Source organism: Electrona antarctica, assembly GCF_951216825.1.
Source record: "Electrona antarctica genome assembly, chromosome: 21".
Lineage (NCBI taxonomy): Eukaryota > Metazoa > Chordata > Actinopteri > Myctophiformes > Myctophidae > Electrona > Electrona antarctica.
Genome location: NC_136802.1, coordinates 30,216,497 through 30,237,571, shown reverse-complemented (window position 1 = coordinate 30,237,571; position 21,075 = coordinate 30,216,497). Strand labels below are relative to the sequence as shown.

General features: G+C 42.8%; 1 protein-coding gene across 1 annotated transcript in view; it reads left to right on the top strand.

Annotated features, from left to right (window-relative positions):
• Positions 1-1,662: 1,662 nt before the first annotated feature.
• LOC306914328 (neuropeptide Y receptor type 2-like) overlaps positions 1,663-21,075 on the top strand; it is a gene marked incomplete at both ends in the record, with an annotated part of 32,478 nt that continues 13,065 nt past the window's right edge. Inside the window, 2 exons of the mRNA XM_079491325.1 lie at positions 1,663-1,815; positions 11,580-11,712. Of these exons, the coding sequence (XP_079347451.1) occupies positions 1,663-1,815; positions 11,580-11,712 (286 nt within the window). The remainder of the gene's footprint in view (positions 1,816-11,579; positions 11,713-21,075) is intronic.

Sequence of the window (21,075 nt, the reverse complement as noted above, 5' to 3'; positions counted from 1 at the left end):
TGAATGTAATGTAAAGCGCTTTGGATAAAAGTGCTATATATAAATGCACCATTTAGTTCACGGCTGTGATACAAAATTATTGTAGTATATTACTCCGACCCTTTATAGATATTAAACTTTGACCGTACAGATACATCATTAACTTTGACTGGAAAACTTATCTGTGACTGACCATCTTTGATTGTTTAATCCGCAGAGCTTTGAAGCCCTCTCATTGCAACCAGGTGCAACAGAATCCTAAAACCCGGGGTTGATAACAATTTACAATTTAGGCATTTAGCAGACGCTCTTAATCCAGAGCGATTTACATTAAGCAAGAACAAAAAAAGCATGGGAATACATCACATATATAAAAAGCAATTTATCATGAAACATGCGTAAGCTATGTTGATGTGATGTATAGGTGGATACAGGAGGCAGCAGACTTCAGGGACAAACAAAACTAACTGAAACTAACTGAAATTACATGCCCATAATTTTCATTAATTTATAAGGTTTTTGGGGTTGACAATAACGAAAATATAGATTTTGCTGTACCAGTTTCACGGCAATTGTCGGCACCATACGGCACAATACTTACCTTTTCACAATCCTGCACCTGAAATAAATGAAACTAGGCTAACTAATACACTATTAGCATTTTCAAAAATAAAAACAAATGAAAACCAACTGAATTAGAAACAAAATAGTCAAAACGAACTCACACTAAACTACAATGAAAAATCCCCAAACTATGTCCAAACAGACACATGGAGGCGAGGAGCAGCGATAGTATAGCCCAGTCGTTCACAAATCTTTCCATGTCAAGGACCCCCAAAATGACACTCATTAGCCTGCGGACCCCCATTTAAAATATATTCCAAAAGGACCTCCATAAGACAAGATGTTTTACGTCACTAGCAGTGATTCTCAAACAGTTTAATTTCAAGGACCCCTGCAGGTTTGACCTGAATTAGGCTATGGTCCCCCATGTAATGGCATTTCTATCTCTGGGACCCCAGTAGATTGTAAAATCAATGTTAATTTAACTCTGGGAGTGCACAAATGAGGTTCATTTAACAGGTTCATTTGGTTCCAGTCCATTCGGTTCCATTTGTACACTCTCTGAGTTACAGCCCCATAAGTGTCCATTTGGTTCCAGTCAATTTGGTTCCATTTGTACACTCTCAGAGTTACAGACCCATAAGGGTCCATTTGGTTCCATTTGTACACTCTCAGAGTTACAGACCCATAAGGGTCCATTTGGTTCCATTTGTACACTCTCAGAGTTACAGACCCATAAGGGTCCATTTGGTTCCATTTGTACACTCTCAGAGTTACAGACCCATAAGGGTCCATTTGGTTCCATTTGTACACTCTCAGAGTTACAGACCCATAAGGGTCCATTTGGTTCCAAACTATCATTTAGGAAACTTAGGCTAATGGTAGGCTAATCATGAGCGTACCATTTACACAGTGGTGACTTAATTTGTTGGCATAGCTGCTGTTATATAAACATGGGTATTCTTCCAATTGGGTGGATTAGCAGTGCTATCATTACAATGTATGTTCTGTTCTCCAATGTGTGTCCGTCCAGCTGACTGTCTGCCCTCTCTCTCTCTCTCTCTCGTCAGGCTGTGTGTGCAGAAAATGGCGCTGAATGTACAAGACATATGATTGGACATGGAAGCCGTCTCTCAAGCCAACGCCACACAGGACTACTCCTCATCCGGCGAAGACCCCAGCGACCCTGGTTTCCATGACTATGGCCCCAGTGTGGGGCCCCTGGGGGACTTTCCAGGCATCGAAGACCCGATCAAACTGCTGGGAGTACAAGTGAGGACAGCTGGATGGATGGATGGATGGATGGATGGATGAATGGATGGATATATTAGATGGATAGATGGATAGATGACTAAAACTAAGACTAAATATATTGACAGTTCCGTCAACAAATAACAAACTAGATTAAAATGTTAGGGAGGGACTAGTGCAGAAGGGATACAGTACAACTGAAAGACACGTCTTCGGAAAACAGCAGATCTACAAGCTCACAACATCATGTCGCGCTGCTTTTTTTCAGCATGCATCCAAGAGTAAAATCAGGCATTACATATAGTGTCCGACCCCGATCCGATCCCGGGCACCGCCATGCAGCGTATGGACTCCATCTCCCAGGGGTTTAGTGCATTGTAACAGGGACAGACTCCATCTCCCAGGGGTCTATAGTGCATTGTAACAGGGACAGACTCCATCTCCCAGGGGTCTATAGTGCATTGTAACAGGGACAGACTCCATCTCTCAGGGGTCTATAGTGCATTGTAACAGGGACAGACTCCATCTCCCAGGGGTCTATAGCGCATTGTCACAGGGACAGACTCCATATCCCAGGAATCTATAGTGCATTGTAACAGGGACAGACTCCATATCCCAGGAATCTATAGCGCATTGTAACGGGGACAGACTCCATCTCCCAGGGATCTATAGTGCATTGTAACAGGGACAGACTCCATATCCCAGGAATCTATAGCGCATTGTAACGGGGACAGACTCCATCTCCCAGGGGTCTATAGCGCATTGTAACAGGGACAGACTCCATCTCCCAGGGGTCTATAGCGCATTGTAACAGGGACAGACTCCATCTCCCAGGGGTCTATAGCGCATTGTAACGGGGACAGACTCCATCTCCCAGGGATCTATAGTGCATTGTAACAGGGACAGACTCCATCTCCCAGGAGTCTATAGTGCATTGTAACAGGGACAGACTCCATCTCACAGGGGTCTATAGCGCATTGTAACGGGGACAGACTCCATCTCCCAGGGGTCTATAGCGCATTGTCACAGGGACAGACTCCATCTCCCAGGGATCTATAGTGCATTGTAACAGGGACAGACTCCATCTCCCAGGAGTCTATAGTGCATTGTAACAGGGACAGACTCCATCTCCCAGGGGTCTATAGTGCATTGTAACAGGGACAGACTCCATCTCCCAGGGGTCTAGCACATTGTAACAGGACAAACAAAATCAACTGTACATTTAGTGATAGTACTTGCGATATTTAGTCGACTAAAACTATAGACTGAAACTAAAACTTTACAGATGACAAAAATAAATAATAAACTAAATGAAATTGGATGAAAATGTGTGTTCAAAAGGGAGCTGGAGCAGGCCATTCTGCACTGTGCAAAGTGTCAATGAGGTGCAGAAAATAATCCTCGGGCAAATCAATAACTAGAGGTCTGCGTACAGTTGCTCCCATAGCTCCCAGTCAAAGCTTTATTGATTCACATTTGGACTAAAAACTCTTCTTCCGTCTTCCGACAGAACATAGGCTAATACTATGCTGTATAAGGCATTCTCAGTCAATCAGTGCAGGGACAACAGAGTTGTTCATTAATATGCTGTTCATTAATATGCTGAGACTGCACTCCCGATCTAAGTCTGGGACCGAGGCTAACTCCCCATGCAGTTGGAAATGGAAAGAATCACTTCTGTCTGCGACAATAACAATCTACACACACGGGCGTGGAAGTATATTCACAAAGTATATACTTGTATAAAGTATATATTCGTGGAAGTATAATTATATGGTATCCCCGACAAAATGATCAATGCCATAAAAGTTCTATATACAAATACCTCAGCGATCATCCTTACTCCTGACGGAGAAACACCATTATTCCCCATCCTCCCTGGCATTCTCCAAGGTGACACACTTGCCCCGTTTCTATTTATTATTGTTGTTGATTATGTTCTTTGTATGTCAGTTGATACTATCAATGATAAGGGCTACCAACTACACCCTAGGAGAAGCTCTCATCATCCTGCTAAATACCTAACCGACACTGACTTAGCTGATGACATCGCCCTTATCAGTCAATCATTGGAATACGCTCAGGCTCTCCTTCAGTCTCTTGAGCAGGCCTCCAACTGGTCATCCCAGCTTAGTAAGATGTTAAAAGTAAAAATATTTAGGACGACTCTACTCTATGGCTCCGAGACATGGATACTTTAAAAAAAACAAGAGAATCGGTTGGATGGCACTTACACCCGCCTTCTAATGAGAGCGCAAAATCTGTCTTGGAAGAGCCACCCATCGACTAATCTAATATACGGAAACCTTCCCCGTGTTTCTTCACTGGTCCGATCCAGAAGAGCGCAGTTTGCCGGCCACTGCTACAATGAGGATATATCTTCCCCTATTCTCTGGAGTCCTGCCTCAGGGCGGACCAGAGGTAGAAAGCTGTCGTTCCCTGATGTCATCGCTAGGGACACATGCTTCAGTAGGCAGTGGGGGTGGCAATGAAGGACCGGGAAGTCTGGCGTAGCATTGTGGAATCCATGATCTCGACGGCGGTCGAAAAATGATGATGATATTCATAGTCTCACTGTTTCATGGGATTTATTGGTGAAAGGAGGAGCAAGGCTGCACAAATTTCCTCCCAGGACAAGTGGCAACAACAATCATTTGTAAAAAATGCCATTATACAATATTTAACCCGCCCCAACCCAACCCGTCTCGCATATAAAGTGAAAATGTCTTGACACGGCTCAGCCCGTGGTTTACAGGTCGGCCCGCCGCAACACTACATATACGGTACTCATCTCCCCAGTGACTCTTTCCGGGGTGCTGAAGAAGGTGAATACGGTATTCATCTCCCCAGTGACTCTGTCCGGGGTGCTGAAGAAGGTAAATACAGTATTCTTCTCCCCAGTGACTCTGTCCGGGGTGCTGAAGAAGGTAAATACGGTATTCTTCTCCCCAGTGACTCTGTCCGGGGTGCTGAAGAAGGTAAACACAGTATTCATCTCCCCAGTGACTCTGTCCGGGGTGCTGAAGAAGGTAAATACGGTATTCTTCTCCCCAGTGACTCTGTCCGGGGTGCTGAAGAAGGTAAATACGGTATTCTTCTCCCCAGTGACTCTGTCCGGGGTGCTGAAGAAGGTAAACACAGTATTCATCTCCCCAGTGACTCTGTCCGGGGTGCTGAAGAAGGTGAATACGGTATTCATCTCCCCAGTGACTCTGTCCGGGGTGCTGAAGAAGGTAAATACAGTATTCTTCTCCCCAGTGACTCTGTCCGGGGTGCTGAAGAAGGTAAATACGGTATTCTTCTCCCCAGTGACTCTGTCCGGGGTGCTGAAGAAGGTAAACACAGTATTCATCTCCCCAGTGACTCTGTCCGGGGTGCTGAAGAAGGTAAATACGGTATTCTTCTCCCCAGTGACTCTGTCCGGGGTGCTGAAGATGGTAAACACAGTATTCATCTCCCCAGTGACTCTGTCCGGGGTGCTGAAGAAGGTAAACACAGTATTCATCTCCCCAGTGACTCTGTCCGGGGTGCTGAATAAGGTAAATACAGTATTCTTCTCCCCAGTGACTCTGTCCGGGGTGCTGAAGAAGGTAAATACAGTATTCTTCTCCCCAGTGACTCTGTCCGGGGTGCTGAAGAAGAGCTGCATGATGCACAACCCAAACACCACTGTCCATGGTCCCGAAAGTACAGTGCAGCCACTTTGCTGGCTGGGGGCTGGTGTTTGTACAGTATAGCTTCAGATATAGGGAGAAATGTTTAAGAAAGACATGTGTTTCGGCACAATCATCTCTATGACAATAGAGATGATCCCTATAGCTAGGGATGTGCCGGTGAGACATTTTGGCCGATATCGATAACCAATATAATTGAACTGAAAAATACATGTAACAGGGTATCTGCACTGCCGCTTAAGCAAGTCAGATTTAACTTTAATACCTTATATTTAATATTGTGAGCTTGTAGATCTGTTCAAGCTGTTACTTTGGGCTTGTTAATCTGTAAAGACAGACAAGCAGACAATCAATTAATTAATCGGTCGGATTGATTAATCGGACTGATGCCGATTAGGGATGTCCCGATCACGTTTTTTTTGCTCCCGATCCGATTCCGATTTTGAGACATACCGATACCGATTTCTCCCGATCCAATCTTTATTTTTATACAACACTTATGCCATATCACAATAGTATAATTACAGAAACACATAATAAATACTACTGTAGGCCTATGTTTTTTTATGCAATTTATTTCTTATTTTGACTAAAAGCTAAAATAATGAAGGTTTTCCCATTCAGACACATAGCAGTACATGTATAGGCCTACTGCATTTCATTGTTGTCGATGTGAGAAATGTATGTCACTCTAGTCTAGTCTGTTTCCATTATTATTCAAAGGCAAAAAATATGTCGTGTTTTTTTTATTTTAGTTTTTTTTCCATGTCCAATGAAAGCACGGAATCATAGCAAAAATAATGATGCATTGGTTAATTAAGAGTAAATATTTTTGAAACTGCAGCGTATAGAACTGAAGTCAAGTTAAAACTCTTATAGAGGGGGTTGCAGAGTGTGACTATACTAGACTACTATAGGCTTTGTTGTTAGATGATCTCTGACTGACTAATCACTAATCAGTTCAGACCTAACTGCATGGCTCTGCTCATGCAGCTAAAACCAATATTCAAAAACGGTTAGTGACCGTTGTAATTTTCACCGATAACCCACACCTTCAATCACTTTATATCATTCCCAGCTGATTCCGCAGCCTTGTAGCTGAACTGGGGAAGGGGAGCGCTTGATTGCCTTACAAACCCATGCCGTGCGGCCGTCTAAGCACCGCCCGGCTCATATGACTGTGAATGTGTGGCTCCAGGCAGCCCCGTAAAGACATCAAGCGCTATTCTCCCGTCACATAGTCTACTTGCCGAGCAAAACAAGGAAGTGATGTGGCTCGCTCTGGTGGCGCAAAGCGTAGCTACTTTTGTGAATTTAATAGTTTTATTAGGTTAATATTGCTATATGTTGAAGACCCTCCGCTACGCGTCGGGTCTGCGTACACCTCCCAGCCATTGTAAAATACCCGGTAACCTGAGACCTCTCGTGGCTTATTGCTTTAATAACACCCCCCCCGACAACCCTAATGCTGAGTAATCAAAAACCAACTGGAATCGGCATTATTTTATTTTAATAGATTTAGCTAATTTCATAAAACTGGGGGGGGGAGTCAAGCACCTACTGACTTGTAGGCTACTTTCTCAAGGCCCTCAAGGCCCCTACACTTATGGTGTACATGTAACTGTCCTTGGATGAATAATGAATTTAAGGCTGTGCGTGGCCATGAGAATACGTTGAGCTATATAGCCGCTGAGCTAGAAGAAAGTGTTGCATTATGCATGGCCGTTATGAGGCATGTTCAACTCCCCGGCTTCACTAGACTCGGAGACATGCATTCAGTTGGCATTCGTTTGTCTTTCATCTGTCCATTATTATGTTTCCATTCGGTCCTCATATGTTATGTGTCTCTTTAGATCATCGTATACGTGTCATATGACGCAGGTTGAAGCCACAGTCATCGCAGGGACACATGGGTTTATCCCATTGAGACCTGGAACGCATCCATGTCACGTTAGCGTTTAACCACATTAACCATTAACCCATTTTGGGGCGGGAACCCCTTATGGTGTTTTAAACATTATGTTATAATTTAGCTATTGAAAAATAGCAGATCTACAAGCTCATAGCGCGCCACCGAGTGGCGCGCTATGAACTTGTAGGTCTGCTATTTTTGAAAAATCGTTAAAATGTGCCTCAAATCTTTCCGAAAATTGTCATGATTTAGAAAACTTTTTTTTAATAATTTCGACGTCAGGCCTGAATGGGTTAAACAGGGGCGTACTGTGGATTCGTTAGCTAGTGTTAGCGCTATTATTATATCATGTGCATGTGCCTCTCATGCATACATGTGCGTGTGAGCGATCACCGATTGAAATAGCCTATAGTCCTGACGTGACTCGATCGTCCCCTGGTTTCCCGGCAGGGGTGTAGTGGGGGGACGTATTTTGTCTATGGAGAATAACATTGGGTTTCTTATTTAGACCTGAGGACGATTCTACAAATCCTGACAGTTTTCTGAAAAACCCATGTTTCTATGTCAGTGGTTCTCAAACATTTTCATGTCAAGGACCCACAGAATTATATGTATGTGTAGGGCAACCCCCATCTGAAAATGTGTTGTTCCAGGGACCCCCCCAGAAGCAATCATATGAGTTAAAACGTTCGCTGTGAAAGAATATATATTCAAAGATTTGCATCACATTTTCAAGATTTTTCAAAAATAGCAGATCTACAATCTACAATCTCGTAGCGCGGCACTCGGTGCCGCGCTACGAGATTGTAGATCTGCTTTTTTTCAATAGCTACAGTATAACATAATGCTTAAAACACCAAAAGGGTGTCGCACTGTGGTCCAAAAATGAACAAACTCAGCGATATTGTCGGGGGAGTGGCTCTGTATCGTTTATGACAGTCATATTTGCTACAGTCTGTTTCTATAGCAAAAAGATTGTACTATAATTCGGCGGTGGTTAGAGATCTCTCACAGTCAATTGATTCTTCATATCCATAGAAGGGAAAAAAAAAACGCCAGGATGAATTGATTATTTTTGGAACACAGTTCTAATTTGACGCAATATAAGAAAAGTCCATGCAAGGGGATTTGACCCCGGTGTAGGATGTATCAATTACGGCTCTCTACACTGTATATACATTTACTTATCACTGCGTGACAAGAGGGATTATCGGGCAATTATGGACACTAGATTTGCCCGTAAACCTCATTCCGTATTCCATGCTTTTTGCGCAGTGTGTATGGCATGATGTGCAAGTCACAGTGTTGTCGTGTACATTTAACCCCGCAGACCTCTGTAATTGGATTTGTTCGCGAATCCATCAGCCACTGTTATGCAAACGTGATCTTTGGACTGCTTGAGTCATCAAGCAGGCTTGAGTCATCAAGCAGGCATCTGCCTGATTATTATTAGAATGGAGAAAGAGAACAGAGAAGAAAGGAAGGCCGAGCAGGTCAACTAAACTAAAAATCAAATACCGGTTATACACCACTTAGAGTTACAAAGGATAGAGACAGCTATTCATTTCAATGGAAGTTGCTCAGTGGCCCATTTCGACCTGATACCATATTCTACAAATGTCTTCTAAATCATCATAGTTTTCAGAAAAACAGTTGTTCTCAAACTATTTCATGTCAAGGACCCCCAGAATTATATGTAATTGGCCGCCGACCCCCATCTGAACATATGTTGTGCCAGGGACCCCCCCACCCCCCAGAAGCAAAGGTTTGAGTTAAAAACGCTCTCTCTGAAGCAATAAATATTCAAAGATTTGCGTCACATTTTCACGATTTTTCAAAAATAGCAGACCTACAAGCTCATAGCGCAGCACTTGGTGCCGCGCTATCAGCTTGTAGGTCTGCTATTTTTCAATAGCTAAAGTGTAACATAATGCTTAACACACCAAAAGGGGTTCCCGTTCAGAATGGGTTAAAACACCCGAAGAACGCCGTATACTTCCACATGCTCACCAATGCTTAATGTTAATGTAAATGCTTATTGTTAATGTCAAATGCTCATTGTTAAACCGCAGCTGCGCGGGGTGTCCTTGTGCTAAATGCACGAGGGGCCGCCTACAGGTCGTGTAGTGCAGTAACCAGGTCCAGCATACAAAATAGCAGAAGGTATACAAATCAGTTTCATGTGAATGGTAAGACGTGGCATGTTTATAGAAATGAAAAACAGAGCCTGAATGTTGCATACAATGGCTTTACGCTTCATGTAAGCCTGTATCTGTGAGTCTGCATGCTGAAAGGCCTTTGTGTACGACATACGTGTGAATGCGCCTCGCTTTGCGTTGACCTTCCCGGAGTTCATTTCGTCGTCTAGCTTTTTTCACGGACAACAAATGAATCAAAACAATTTACAATTTAGGCATTTGGCAGACGCTCTTAATCCAGAGCGATTTACAATAAGCAAGAACTAAGCTATGATGACTAAAACTTTTACTAAAATATACAGATCATTTTGTCAGCAAATAAAAACTAGACTAAAATGTTAGGGGACGGACTAGTGGAGAAGAGATCCAATTCAAGTCATTTTATGTTTGGTCGTATGGTACCTGTTGCAGCGCGACACGTTGTGACTCGTGAGATTGTAGATCTGCTATTTTCGGCATGCAGCCGAGTATAAATGAGGCATTTCAGTGCCATCACAGCCCACCAAAATACATTATAGTTGACTAAATAAATACATTATAGTTGACTAAATAAATACATTATAGTTGACTAAATAAATACATTATAGTTGACTAAATAAATACATTATAGTTGACTAAATAAATACATTATAGTTGACTAAATCAACTGTAGATTTAGCCAACGCAAATAATCCTATGGTATCATAGGCAAAATAAGCCATTGGCTTCAGCCCTAAACCTTTTTGATCTTTGTAAGAAATGATGAAATGGATAGCCGGTGCCCTCATCCAGTGCCACTTTGACTATGCTTGTACTTCATGGTACAGAGGTATCTCCAAGCTATTGAAAACAAAGCTGCAGACCTCCCAAAACAAGCTTGTGAGGTTACTACTAAAATTGAACCCCAGATCTCATCTTACCTCTGCCCACTTTAGTAGCCTGGGATGGCTATAAGAGTGGAGGAGAGAGTATCTCAGCTCTCATTGTGTCTGGTCTTCAAGATCCTAGATGCCTCTGTTCCTAAGTACCTGCTGGGCTACCTGCCCAGAGTGAGGGATGCTCACAGGTACTCAACCAGAGGAAGTCCATATGATCTAGTTCCCCCCAGTTTCAGGACACTCAAGGGAAAAAATGCTTTTTACTACGCAGCCACTACTCTGTGGAATGCACTCCCTCCAGCCCTGAAATCCCTAAATTCTATTGCAAGATTTAGGAAAGACCTGAAATCATGGCTCCATCTACACACTAACTGGTCATAGTTAGCTTCCGACCCTGGATAGCCCATTTCCCATGCTCTGGACTATTCTCTCAGGGTAACTCTTGTCCTATGTATATAGCTCCCAGCCTTATATATAAGGATTATTTATTATATGTTCCATGGTTGTTTTGTTTGTACAGTATGTTTGTGTATAGTTTCATGTTACAAAGTGGACCACAATGGAAACAAGCGAAGGCTTTTTTGTGTCTAAGTCCATTTGGCGTCATTTTCTGTAATTTTCTTAAACTGCCAATAAAGTATTCTATCTATCTATAGCCTACATTTAGTGTACATTATATGACCAAAATAAACTACAGCTGAACTGAACTAAATGGAATTTTATTCAATAGACTAAAACTAAATCAAACCTTGCTGTCAAAATCCACACTGGCCCTTTACTTACATTTGGCGTGATCTTGATTGCTCCGTTTTTGAGTGGTGCTGGCCACTCCTATAGATAGCAATGTGTGTCCGTATGTCTGTCCCTGTGTCCGCCCGAGTACGGAAATAGCGTTCGTTGACCACCAAGTGTCACTGTTGCGCAGCCGCACGCACACGCACGCACGCACGTGCACACGCACACGCACACGCACGCACACACAGGCCAGGGAGGATGGCTTGTACAGTACAGTACTATAGCACGAGTACAGTATAACAGCACAAGTATAGCACCACTCAGTTAAGACGGGTCTGATTTGGATTCATGATGGTTTGTGTGCGTGCGTGTGTGTGTGCGTGCGTGTGTGTGTCGTGTTGTGTTGCAGGTGGTTCTGATCTTGGCGTACAGCACCATCATCGTGCTAGGGGTGCTGGGTAATTCGCTTGTAATCTATGTCATCTACCGCTTCAAAACGCTTCGCACCGTCACCAACTTCTTCATCGCAAACCTGGCTGTTGGTAAGTACGCCCACACACACACACCCCCCCCACACACACACACACTGCTGACCTGGAAAATAAATTTCAGCCTCCAGGGTTGTGATGTCACCGTGTGATTTTGTGCGTGCGTGCGTGCGTGCGTGCGTGCGTGCGTGCGTGCGTGCGTGCGTGCGTGCGTGCGTGCGTGATTGATGATCCAGGCATCTGTCAGGAAGAATGTGCTGTTCCATTCTGACGGATAACATTTGGCCACGCGCCACGTGCCTTGAGAACAGAGAGAACACAGAGGACATGCAGAATAACTGGGGGGAGAGGGAGAGAGAGAGAGAGAGAGAGAGAGACAGAGAGAGAGAGAGAGAGAGAGAGAGAGAGAGAGAGAGAGAATAAGCCATTAAGACCAAATGCCTCCTAAACCAGTAGTTCTTCTCACACTTTCGAGATGTTTCTAAAAAAAATGTTTCAAAAACAGCAGATGTGTAAGCTCACAGCGCGGCACAAAGTGACACGCTGTGAGCTATCACATCTGCGACGTTGAGTGGCCGACTCATACAACATTATAGAATCTAAAATGACGCAGGTGTTTTTGCGGGATAAGAGAGAGGAGAGGAGGACGCAGCGTAGATGTCTGGAGAGAGCTCCAGAATGGAGGGCGGAGAATGAGAGATAGAGAACGTTGAAGGGGTCACGTTGGAGGTTTTGAAAGATAGAAACCAAACGAAAACAAAGCCTAATTTGTTGTCCGGTATGTTGTGGCTGTTGGCCGATTTAAACAGCCACACCTGACCTCAATCCAAACTAATTACTCATTGTGTGACTATGCACCTGCTGTGGACGCCCATAGAGTACGCACAGCACGCACACACGACAGTTTAGGGAGTCTTGCCAAAATCTGGGAACAATTTACATACCTAGCCATCTTTGCCAATGCGTTTGTAAAGGTGCGTGTGCGTGTGTGTGTGTGTGTGTGTGCGTGTAAATGCTTTATCCTGTGTGCATCCACAACGGGTGCATCATCACACAATGAATAATTAGTTTAGATTGAGGTCAGGTGTGGCTGTTTACATCCACCAATGCACTGACATCTTGCCAATGTGTTTGTAAATGTCTGTGTGTGCGTGTGCATGTGTGCGTGCGTGCGTGTCCAGTGGGTGTGGTAGGTAGCTAAATATACCTCTCAACTTCTCACTTACAACTTTTTGCCATTTGAGCTTTTGAATTTTTTATGTTTCAAATCCTGCATGTGAGGAAAGCATTTGCATTGTAGCCTATAGGTTCACAGCAGAAACAATGGCCACGCCGAGCAAATCTTTTCAGTACAGCCTCTTGTATTGTGCGTTCACACGGGCAGATGCAAAGATACAGTCTACCATTCATTGTCAATGGAAGCCACAGCGACGTGAAACTACAGGAAGCAAATCCGACGTACTGTAGCTGCTGCAAAAGACACAAAGCTACAAATTGAAGCTGAGCCGAGGTTCAACTTCCAGATGCAAAGCTACAAAGCTATGTATACAACTGTAGCTGCAATGTTGTTTTTTCCCCCCCAACTGGGAAACCCAGACGTTTTTATTTCCAGGGAGGAAACTTCAATCCACTTCAATTCGGCATACAGTAGCGCAAACGTCGCTCACTCTCTGCTGATTTCTGATCGTCTGCACCTTTGTTTAATTGACGCACACACACACACACACACTCCCATGTCAGCTTGCCTAGTTTATCTCGGTGGATCCTGCCGGGAGCTGCCTATGCCAAAAAAAGCATAGGTGAGTTCCAGTCTACCCTACTACTATTGGCCGTCGCACCCCGACACACGTCACTATACAGACGCACGCTTGATGATGTCTCCGACCGTGCCGCGTTGTTTTTTACAGCAAATTTAGATTTTAGTTATAATCGTATAGTCTTTTGAATAGTTTTCATTTAGTCTTAGTCACCTGAAATGTTTGAGCGTTAGTCTAGTTTTAGTTGACTAAATGTCATACGACTCTACAGTTGATTCAGTCGACTAAAATGTGTTTTGTCGGGCCTTGAGGCCGTCATAATGACTGATTTTACACTTGCTGAAAATAGCCGATTTACATTACATTTACATTACAGTCATTTAGCAGACGCTTTTATCCAAAGCGACTTACAATAAGTGTATTCAACATAGGTAGGGAACAAAAACTACTAATCACCAGAAGTCTTTAGTGCATTTTCTGCAAAAACAAGCAACCAAGAGTATACCTAGCGCTAAGGTAAAAGTGCAATATATCAGCTACCTATTTCCTTAACCAGATGAGACAAAATAGCTAAATCAAATGAGCATGAGCTAAAACAATTAAGTGTATCGACTAAACAAGATCCAATAAACAATACAACAATAGAAAACAAGCGTTCGTACAACTAGTTAACAACAAGTAGGTCAGGCAGAGAGCTCACCACGCGTCGCGCAAGTGTAAAATGACTTGTCTTCTATTATATCAGATGATTCAGATCTCTTGTCCACTAGTCCCTTCCTAACAATTTAGTCTAGATTTTTTTTGTTGAAAACATTGTCAGTATATTTAGTCTCAGTCATAGCTTAGTTTTAATTTAGTTTCGTCAGTGAAAAAAGGTAATAGACGTAGTTCTAGTCGAGGAAATCAACACTGCGACCGTGTGAGCAACGGATATACAAAAAATATAAAAATATGCTGTGATCTTTGCATCTTTGCATATGCTTTGTGTGAACGCACCATTACAATTTACCACGTGCGTCACAGACACCCACACACCTATACCTTTGGAATAGTACAACAGTACAATAGTACAACAGAAACCAAAGTGAATGTTAAACACTTTGACTGCCGCCTAGTGGCCATTGGAAGTAGATGGAAATGACTGGATAACTACTGATTTAAACATCCGGTCTCCCTGTGCCTCGCAGACTGAGAAAAGAAGAAACGGCTAATTAGCATCAGCTCACGATGTTGATCTTTCGCCAGAATAGGTCGATCAAGATGCGGTGAACATTCACAAATCAGATCCGAACAACGGAAGCAAAATATTCATTCATAATGATATAAAGCGATAAAAGATGCGATATCAAGTCTTTGGCAGACGACGGGTCTTAACCCATTCAGGACAGAACCCCTTTTGGTGTTTTAAGCATTACGATATACTTTAGCTGTTGGATCTGCAATTTGTTTTTAAATTGTGAAAATGTGGCGCAAATCAATTCAATAATATATTCTTATATCCTCACGGTGGGTAACAATTTTATGAAAATAAACTAGAAAAAAAGCTCCCTTCAGGCGTGTGCACGACACGTACGTAACAATGTCAAATAACAATGTCAAATGTGTATAAATGCAGACAAGTCCAAAATGTTGTTGTGCACATGTTGAATAGACTTTGCGGTAACAACTTACCTTGGAGCAAATGGTGTGCTTTGTAACTTTCTCCACGCTCAGTTGCATGTGTTGGGCAGACGGCAGCCATGCAGCCATATAACTTCACCCACAGGCCTCCAGTCACGTCCCCTCCCACTGCGGTTCAGAAAAAAGAATGCTGCTTACCCTTTTCTGCACATTGTATCCAAAAAGTGAAGGTCCGTTAATGGTCTAAACTAATTTGAATTTAGGAACGGCAAAGAAAATCCAAGTTTAAACGGTTACGGTTGGAAGCCGCTTCCATTTTTGTCAAGGAAGTTGAAATGCTTTGGGCCTCCCCTGGTAGAATTCTCCAACTGACTCCAGGTCAGTCGACATGCACAGGCACAAGCACAACACAACTTCCTTGAAATAAAATGGAAGCGGCTCATGACTAAACAAGCTACAGTATGTAAACCCCATGATGTAAACGCTCGTTTAACCGTTTAAACTTAACCATTGTTTAGTAAAAGTTGACGTTAATAGTATGATTTAGTAGCTTTGATTTAGTAGACATCTATGACGTATAGGAGTCCACATTCAGCCACGGTCTTAGCCCGTCAGGAGCGCCACTCACTAAAAATACATCTGATGTGCAGAACAATGCGAGAATAGCTTCTCACATGCTCTGGTGTAGCTCTATTGTAGGAGTTCACACGCACACGGCGGGAGGCGGTGGTTCAGGGGTATAGTGGCCGGATGGTAACCGCAAGGTTAATTGGTTCCGATGTGCAGGTCGGTGCCTTGCATGGTTTCCCCCGGCATCGGTGTGTGAATGAATGGAATGCACAATCTATGTAAAGCGTAAAAAAACACACACACACACACACACACACACACACACACACACACACACACACACACACACACACACACACACACACACACACACACACACACACACACACACACACACACACACACACACACACACACACACACACACACACACACACACACACTTTTGTAATGTCCTCACAATTTGAGCACAGAATTGTGACACAATTCTGCCCACATATGCCCGTCTCTCGGCATATTTCGGCGCCAATTCCGTCTTCAAATCTAAATGTGTTTCTGTTCTATCCTTTAAAGTTTCCCCCCTTGCGTCCCCTTGGCTGTTCCACTGCCCTAGTCGGTGAAGGATCAAACTAAACAGGGATGTAGTGGGAGAGAACCAAGGACACTTGAGATAGAAGGATTACACAAGACAGCTTTTACACGGATAAAATACGAGTGGAGAAAGACAGAATCGGGAAGAGAAGGGAGGGATAGAGATTAGCGCAATGTGAAGGCAGCGTTGTGCGTGTCCCTGTGTGCGTGCGTGCGTACGTGCGTGCGTGCAAGCCCCTGAGAGAGCGCCGCAGAGGCAGAACAGCTACCAGAAGGTTGCCGGTTCAAGTCCCCCTGGGGAGCCAGCGAGCATTAACAGAGCAGAAGGCTCTGGTGGGATAACCAGATTAACCCCATAACCTACTTGATATCATGGGACAAACGTGCATTTGAGTCAAAGTGCAGTCAGTGTGACCCTATAGCTTTTATTTTTAGCCGGCGTGCTTTGACACTTTGCCCTCATCACGGATCCAGACAATCGGGAGCGCATGTTGCTTAATGGCTCGAGGGCGAAGCCACGGGTCAGATCCCTCCAGAATCGACGGCCTGGCCCTGCCAACGGAACAGTTAATTGGCCGGAGGAAATTGTATTTATTGTCCTGTCCAATCCGGAGACAGGCCATTCGCGGGTCAGTGTTGACAGGCAGCGGTTGGAATGCAACCAAGTACATTTACTGTACTGGCACATTCTAGGTATATATACTTTTCACTTCACTCGAGAGTGCTTACATTTTTGTTACTCTTTACACTACACTCCAATTAATTTTGACGGCTTTAGTTACTAGTTTACTAAGATTTAGTTTACAAAATATATACATTCAACATGAAATGAAGTGTGTATTTTCTGTTAGTGGAATACGGTATCTCTGTCTCTGTCTCTAACTCTCGCTCGCTCGCTCCCTCCCCCCTCTCTACCTCCCTCCCTCCGCACGTGTGTGTCTCTCTCTCTCTCTCTCTCTCTCTCTCATTAGTGAATACGTTATGTTGCTCTCTTGTCAAGCGTGACGTTGAGTCAGCTGCAAAACCCATTTCCATTTCACCTATAGCTCTATCACCTTTAAAACAGAATTTAATATTGCCCATAACAGGAGGCTCGGGCTCTCTCAACTACGAGACTAATGAGAGCCCTCAAGCAGCGAGAACAATGAGCAAAAGCACCCAGGTGTAACCGGCTCACCGCTAATTTAAACTTACCAGTAGTTCTCAGTGGACAACAATTAAACCCCAACGCTGTTATTATTACCCATCCTGCTGCGTTGCTGTTGCTGCATTGTCTGAAGGACAGCCAAAAAACAACAACAACATTATACTCGTATGTAGCACAACATGCATGGAACCTTGTGGGAACAAAGTCTGGACTAATGAAATCCCAGCACATGTTTTCAAAGGTTAGTACAGACCATAGGTATGAGATAGCAATGAAGAGAGACACATGTGTATTGATTGCTTCACTATGGAATCTATAGGCTACGGCCTTAGGCGATAACGCTTCGATGTTTATTTCACAAAAAGATCTGGGCTGGTGTGCCTGAATTCTGAATATCGCAAAAAGACATTACCCCCCATAACCACACACGTATACACCCGTAACCCATTCAGGACGGGAACCCCTTTTGGTGTTTTAAGGTTACGTCATACTTTACAGTAGCTATTGAAACATAGAAGATCTACAAGCTCGTAGCGTGGCACCGAGTGCCACACTACGAGCTTGTAGATCTGCTGTTTTTGAAAGAAAATGTGAAAACGTGCATGGTGCAAATCTTTGAATATTATATTATTTCAGAGCGAACGGATGCTTTCCCGATTTGAATGGGTTAAGATTTAATCTAGGGCAAAAAAAATCCCGCCTTTTGGGCCCAGAATTCCCCCGCGCTCAGTATACTGTTACACATATCACTTCGTTTTTATCAACAACCGGCACTCTGGATCTTATCCGAGGGAAAAGAGAAGAGAGAGCTCTTGGGAGATCACGTTTCAAGCATACGGCGAAACACTCACCTGCAGTCAGGGGTGGAAAGAGTATACTTACATGATGTTTTACTTTTTCGACCTGAGGCCGATTCTCTTCTAAGTTAGGGTCTAAATCTTCTATGTTTCTATGTCAGTGGGTGCTCAACCTTTTTCATGTCAATGACCCCCAGAATGATCTGTATTTGGCTGCAGACCCCCATCTGAAGATGTGTTGTTCCAGAAGCTAATATTTGAGTTCAAATCGTTCGCTCCGAATATATATTCAAAGATGTGCGCCACATTTTCATGTTTTGTAATAATAATCAAAATCTCAAAAAGTAACTAGTAACTAAAGTTCTCAAATAATTGTAGTGGAGGATAAGTACATAATTTGCCTCTGAAATGTAGTGGAGTAGAATTGAAAGTACAGAACATTTGACGTACCCTAGTAAAGCACAAATGCCTCAAAGTTGTACTCAAGTACAATACAATGTACTCAAGTTGTACTCGAGTACAGTATAATACAATGTAAAGGCACTTATAGCTACTTTCCACCACTGCCTATACAGCGCTGCGTAACCCTCGCCCATCGTCTCCGAGCGGAAGAAAACAAATAAATAAAATAAAACCTCCCCACATGAAAAGGAGGAAACGCATGCAGTATTTATGCGTGTGTTAAAAACAAGAGGCCTCTCCACTTGACGTCTTAACAGCTTCGGTTTACACAAACATGACACAACACGACATAACAGGGCTAGACAGGACTTGGAAACGATGCAGTGTGTCCAAAGCAGTGTGGGGTCAGCTATACATGTAGCTTAACTTGCCCAACACTGGTTCTTATTATTCCTTTTAGTTAATTAATTATTTATTTGATGTTTGTTTGGTTTTTTTTCAGTAAGGATTGAGGCTCAAATACCTGCATGTATAGTGGAGTAAGCAATAGGTCTATTACAGTTAATTAATAGGCCAATTAGCTATATGATTCATTGTTATCTGCAGTGCTGGGCAAGTTAAGCTACATAACATGCAGCTGGACAAGTCAATGGCCAATGGCCTTTATACTGATAAAGTATTTATTTAATTTTTGTTATAATTCCAATCATGCAAACATGACCGGCTTTAATGACTTGCAGTCTACAATACTTTTCAGGATTCCAAATTCCAAAATAGCAAAAAATGATTCAGGATTTCAATTCAAATATAGCAAAAATAGCTGATCTACAAGCTCATAGCGAGGCACAGAGTATTTCTACTTTTTAAAATTATACGAAAAAGTCCTTCTGCACACCTACAAAGGACAGGTGCGTCGGATAACAGGAAACTGATAGGTAGAAAAAAGAGAATCCCGCACACTGTCTTCACTTAGGTTGTTTTTTATTGCAACGTTTCGGTCGTCAGACCTTCATCAGGCATTAAGCAGTACTGACAAACAGTCAGCATAAATACATCTCTGAGATCAGCGGGGGCCAATCAAATGACACACACCAATCCGTTACCATGGAGAGGGACTGCCCACAGGTGAGTACAGGTGGTATATTTTTTCCATGATAAAAGGAACATTTATAAATATACACAAAATAGAATAAGATAGCTACAATAGAATAAATCAATCAGTATAGTAAAGGCAATATATACAATGAAAATTTAAACCTTTTTAAATGTACTGACTGCGGAATGAATATTGGACAATTATATTTAAATAAAACATGTCCCTGGAGGGCATAATGTCCAATACATGTACTGGGGGTCAGACCTAATAAATTACAGGTATAAGGGTCTGTACTCCAAAATACACTACATTGACATCACACACAATGACAGCGGGAAATCAAACAGACTAGAACCAAGATATCAAAAAATCAAGAAATAAATAAAATAAAATATCAGAAAACCCCAGAGGTGAGAAAACCTCAAAATTCACAACATCACATTTAGTAAGAATTCATCATTTAAACCTTTTGGGGCTAAGGTGTCGCAAGTGAAAATCCAATATGCCTCACGTCTCTTAAGGAGAAGGTCATGGTTTCCGCCTCTGGGTGGCAGAGGGACCATCTCCATGCCAACAAAGCGTAAGGTGGATATGTCATGTTTCATGTCATTAAAATGAACGGCAACCGGGTAATCCCTGTCGTTTCTGCGAATAGAGCTTTTATGCTCGCTGATACGCGTTTTTAGCTTCCTAGTAGTCTTGCCAATGTATGCAAGACCACAGGGGCAACGTAGCATATAAATCACATGGGTAGATGCACATGTGATGACACTTTTAATAGGGACGGATTTGCCTGTTTGTGGGTGACGAAAAACCTTTGCTTTGTTGGTGTTATTGCATTGAGCGCAGTTCCCACAGGGAACGACAGGGATTACCCGGTTGCCGTTCATTTTAATGACATGAAACATTCTATTCTGTGTATATTTATAAATGTTCCTTTTATCATGGAAAAAATATACCACCTGTACTCACCTGTGGGCAGTCCCTCTCCATGGTAACGGATTGGTGTGTGTCATTTGATTGGCCCCCGCTGATCTCAGAGATGTATTTATGCTGACTGTTTGTCAGTACTGCTTTATGCCTGATATATATATATATGAATATATATGCAAAGATTTGCGCTACATTTTCACGATTTTTCAAAAATAGCAGATCTACAAGCTCATAGCGAGGCACCGAGTATTTCTACTTTACTGGAGTATTTCAAATTTGCAGTACTTTTACTTCTACTCCAATCCACTATAAGACTTTTTACATTTTATACATTAGAACACTTGTGAAATGGGACATTCTGCATAATGAGTACTATATTTTTTCTACTTTTAAGTTACATTTTGACACCAAAACGTGTACTACACGTGTACTACATTTAGAATTCCAGTGCTTGTTCCAGCTTGTTCCAAGACATTAATAATAACATGGCCATTATTAATAAAG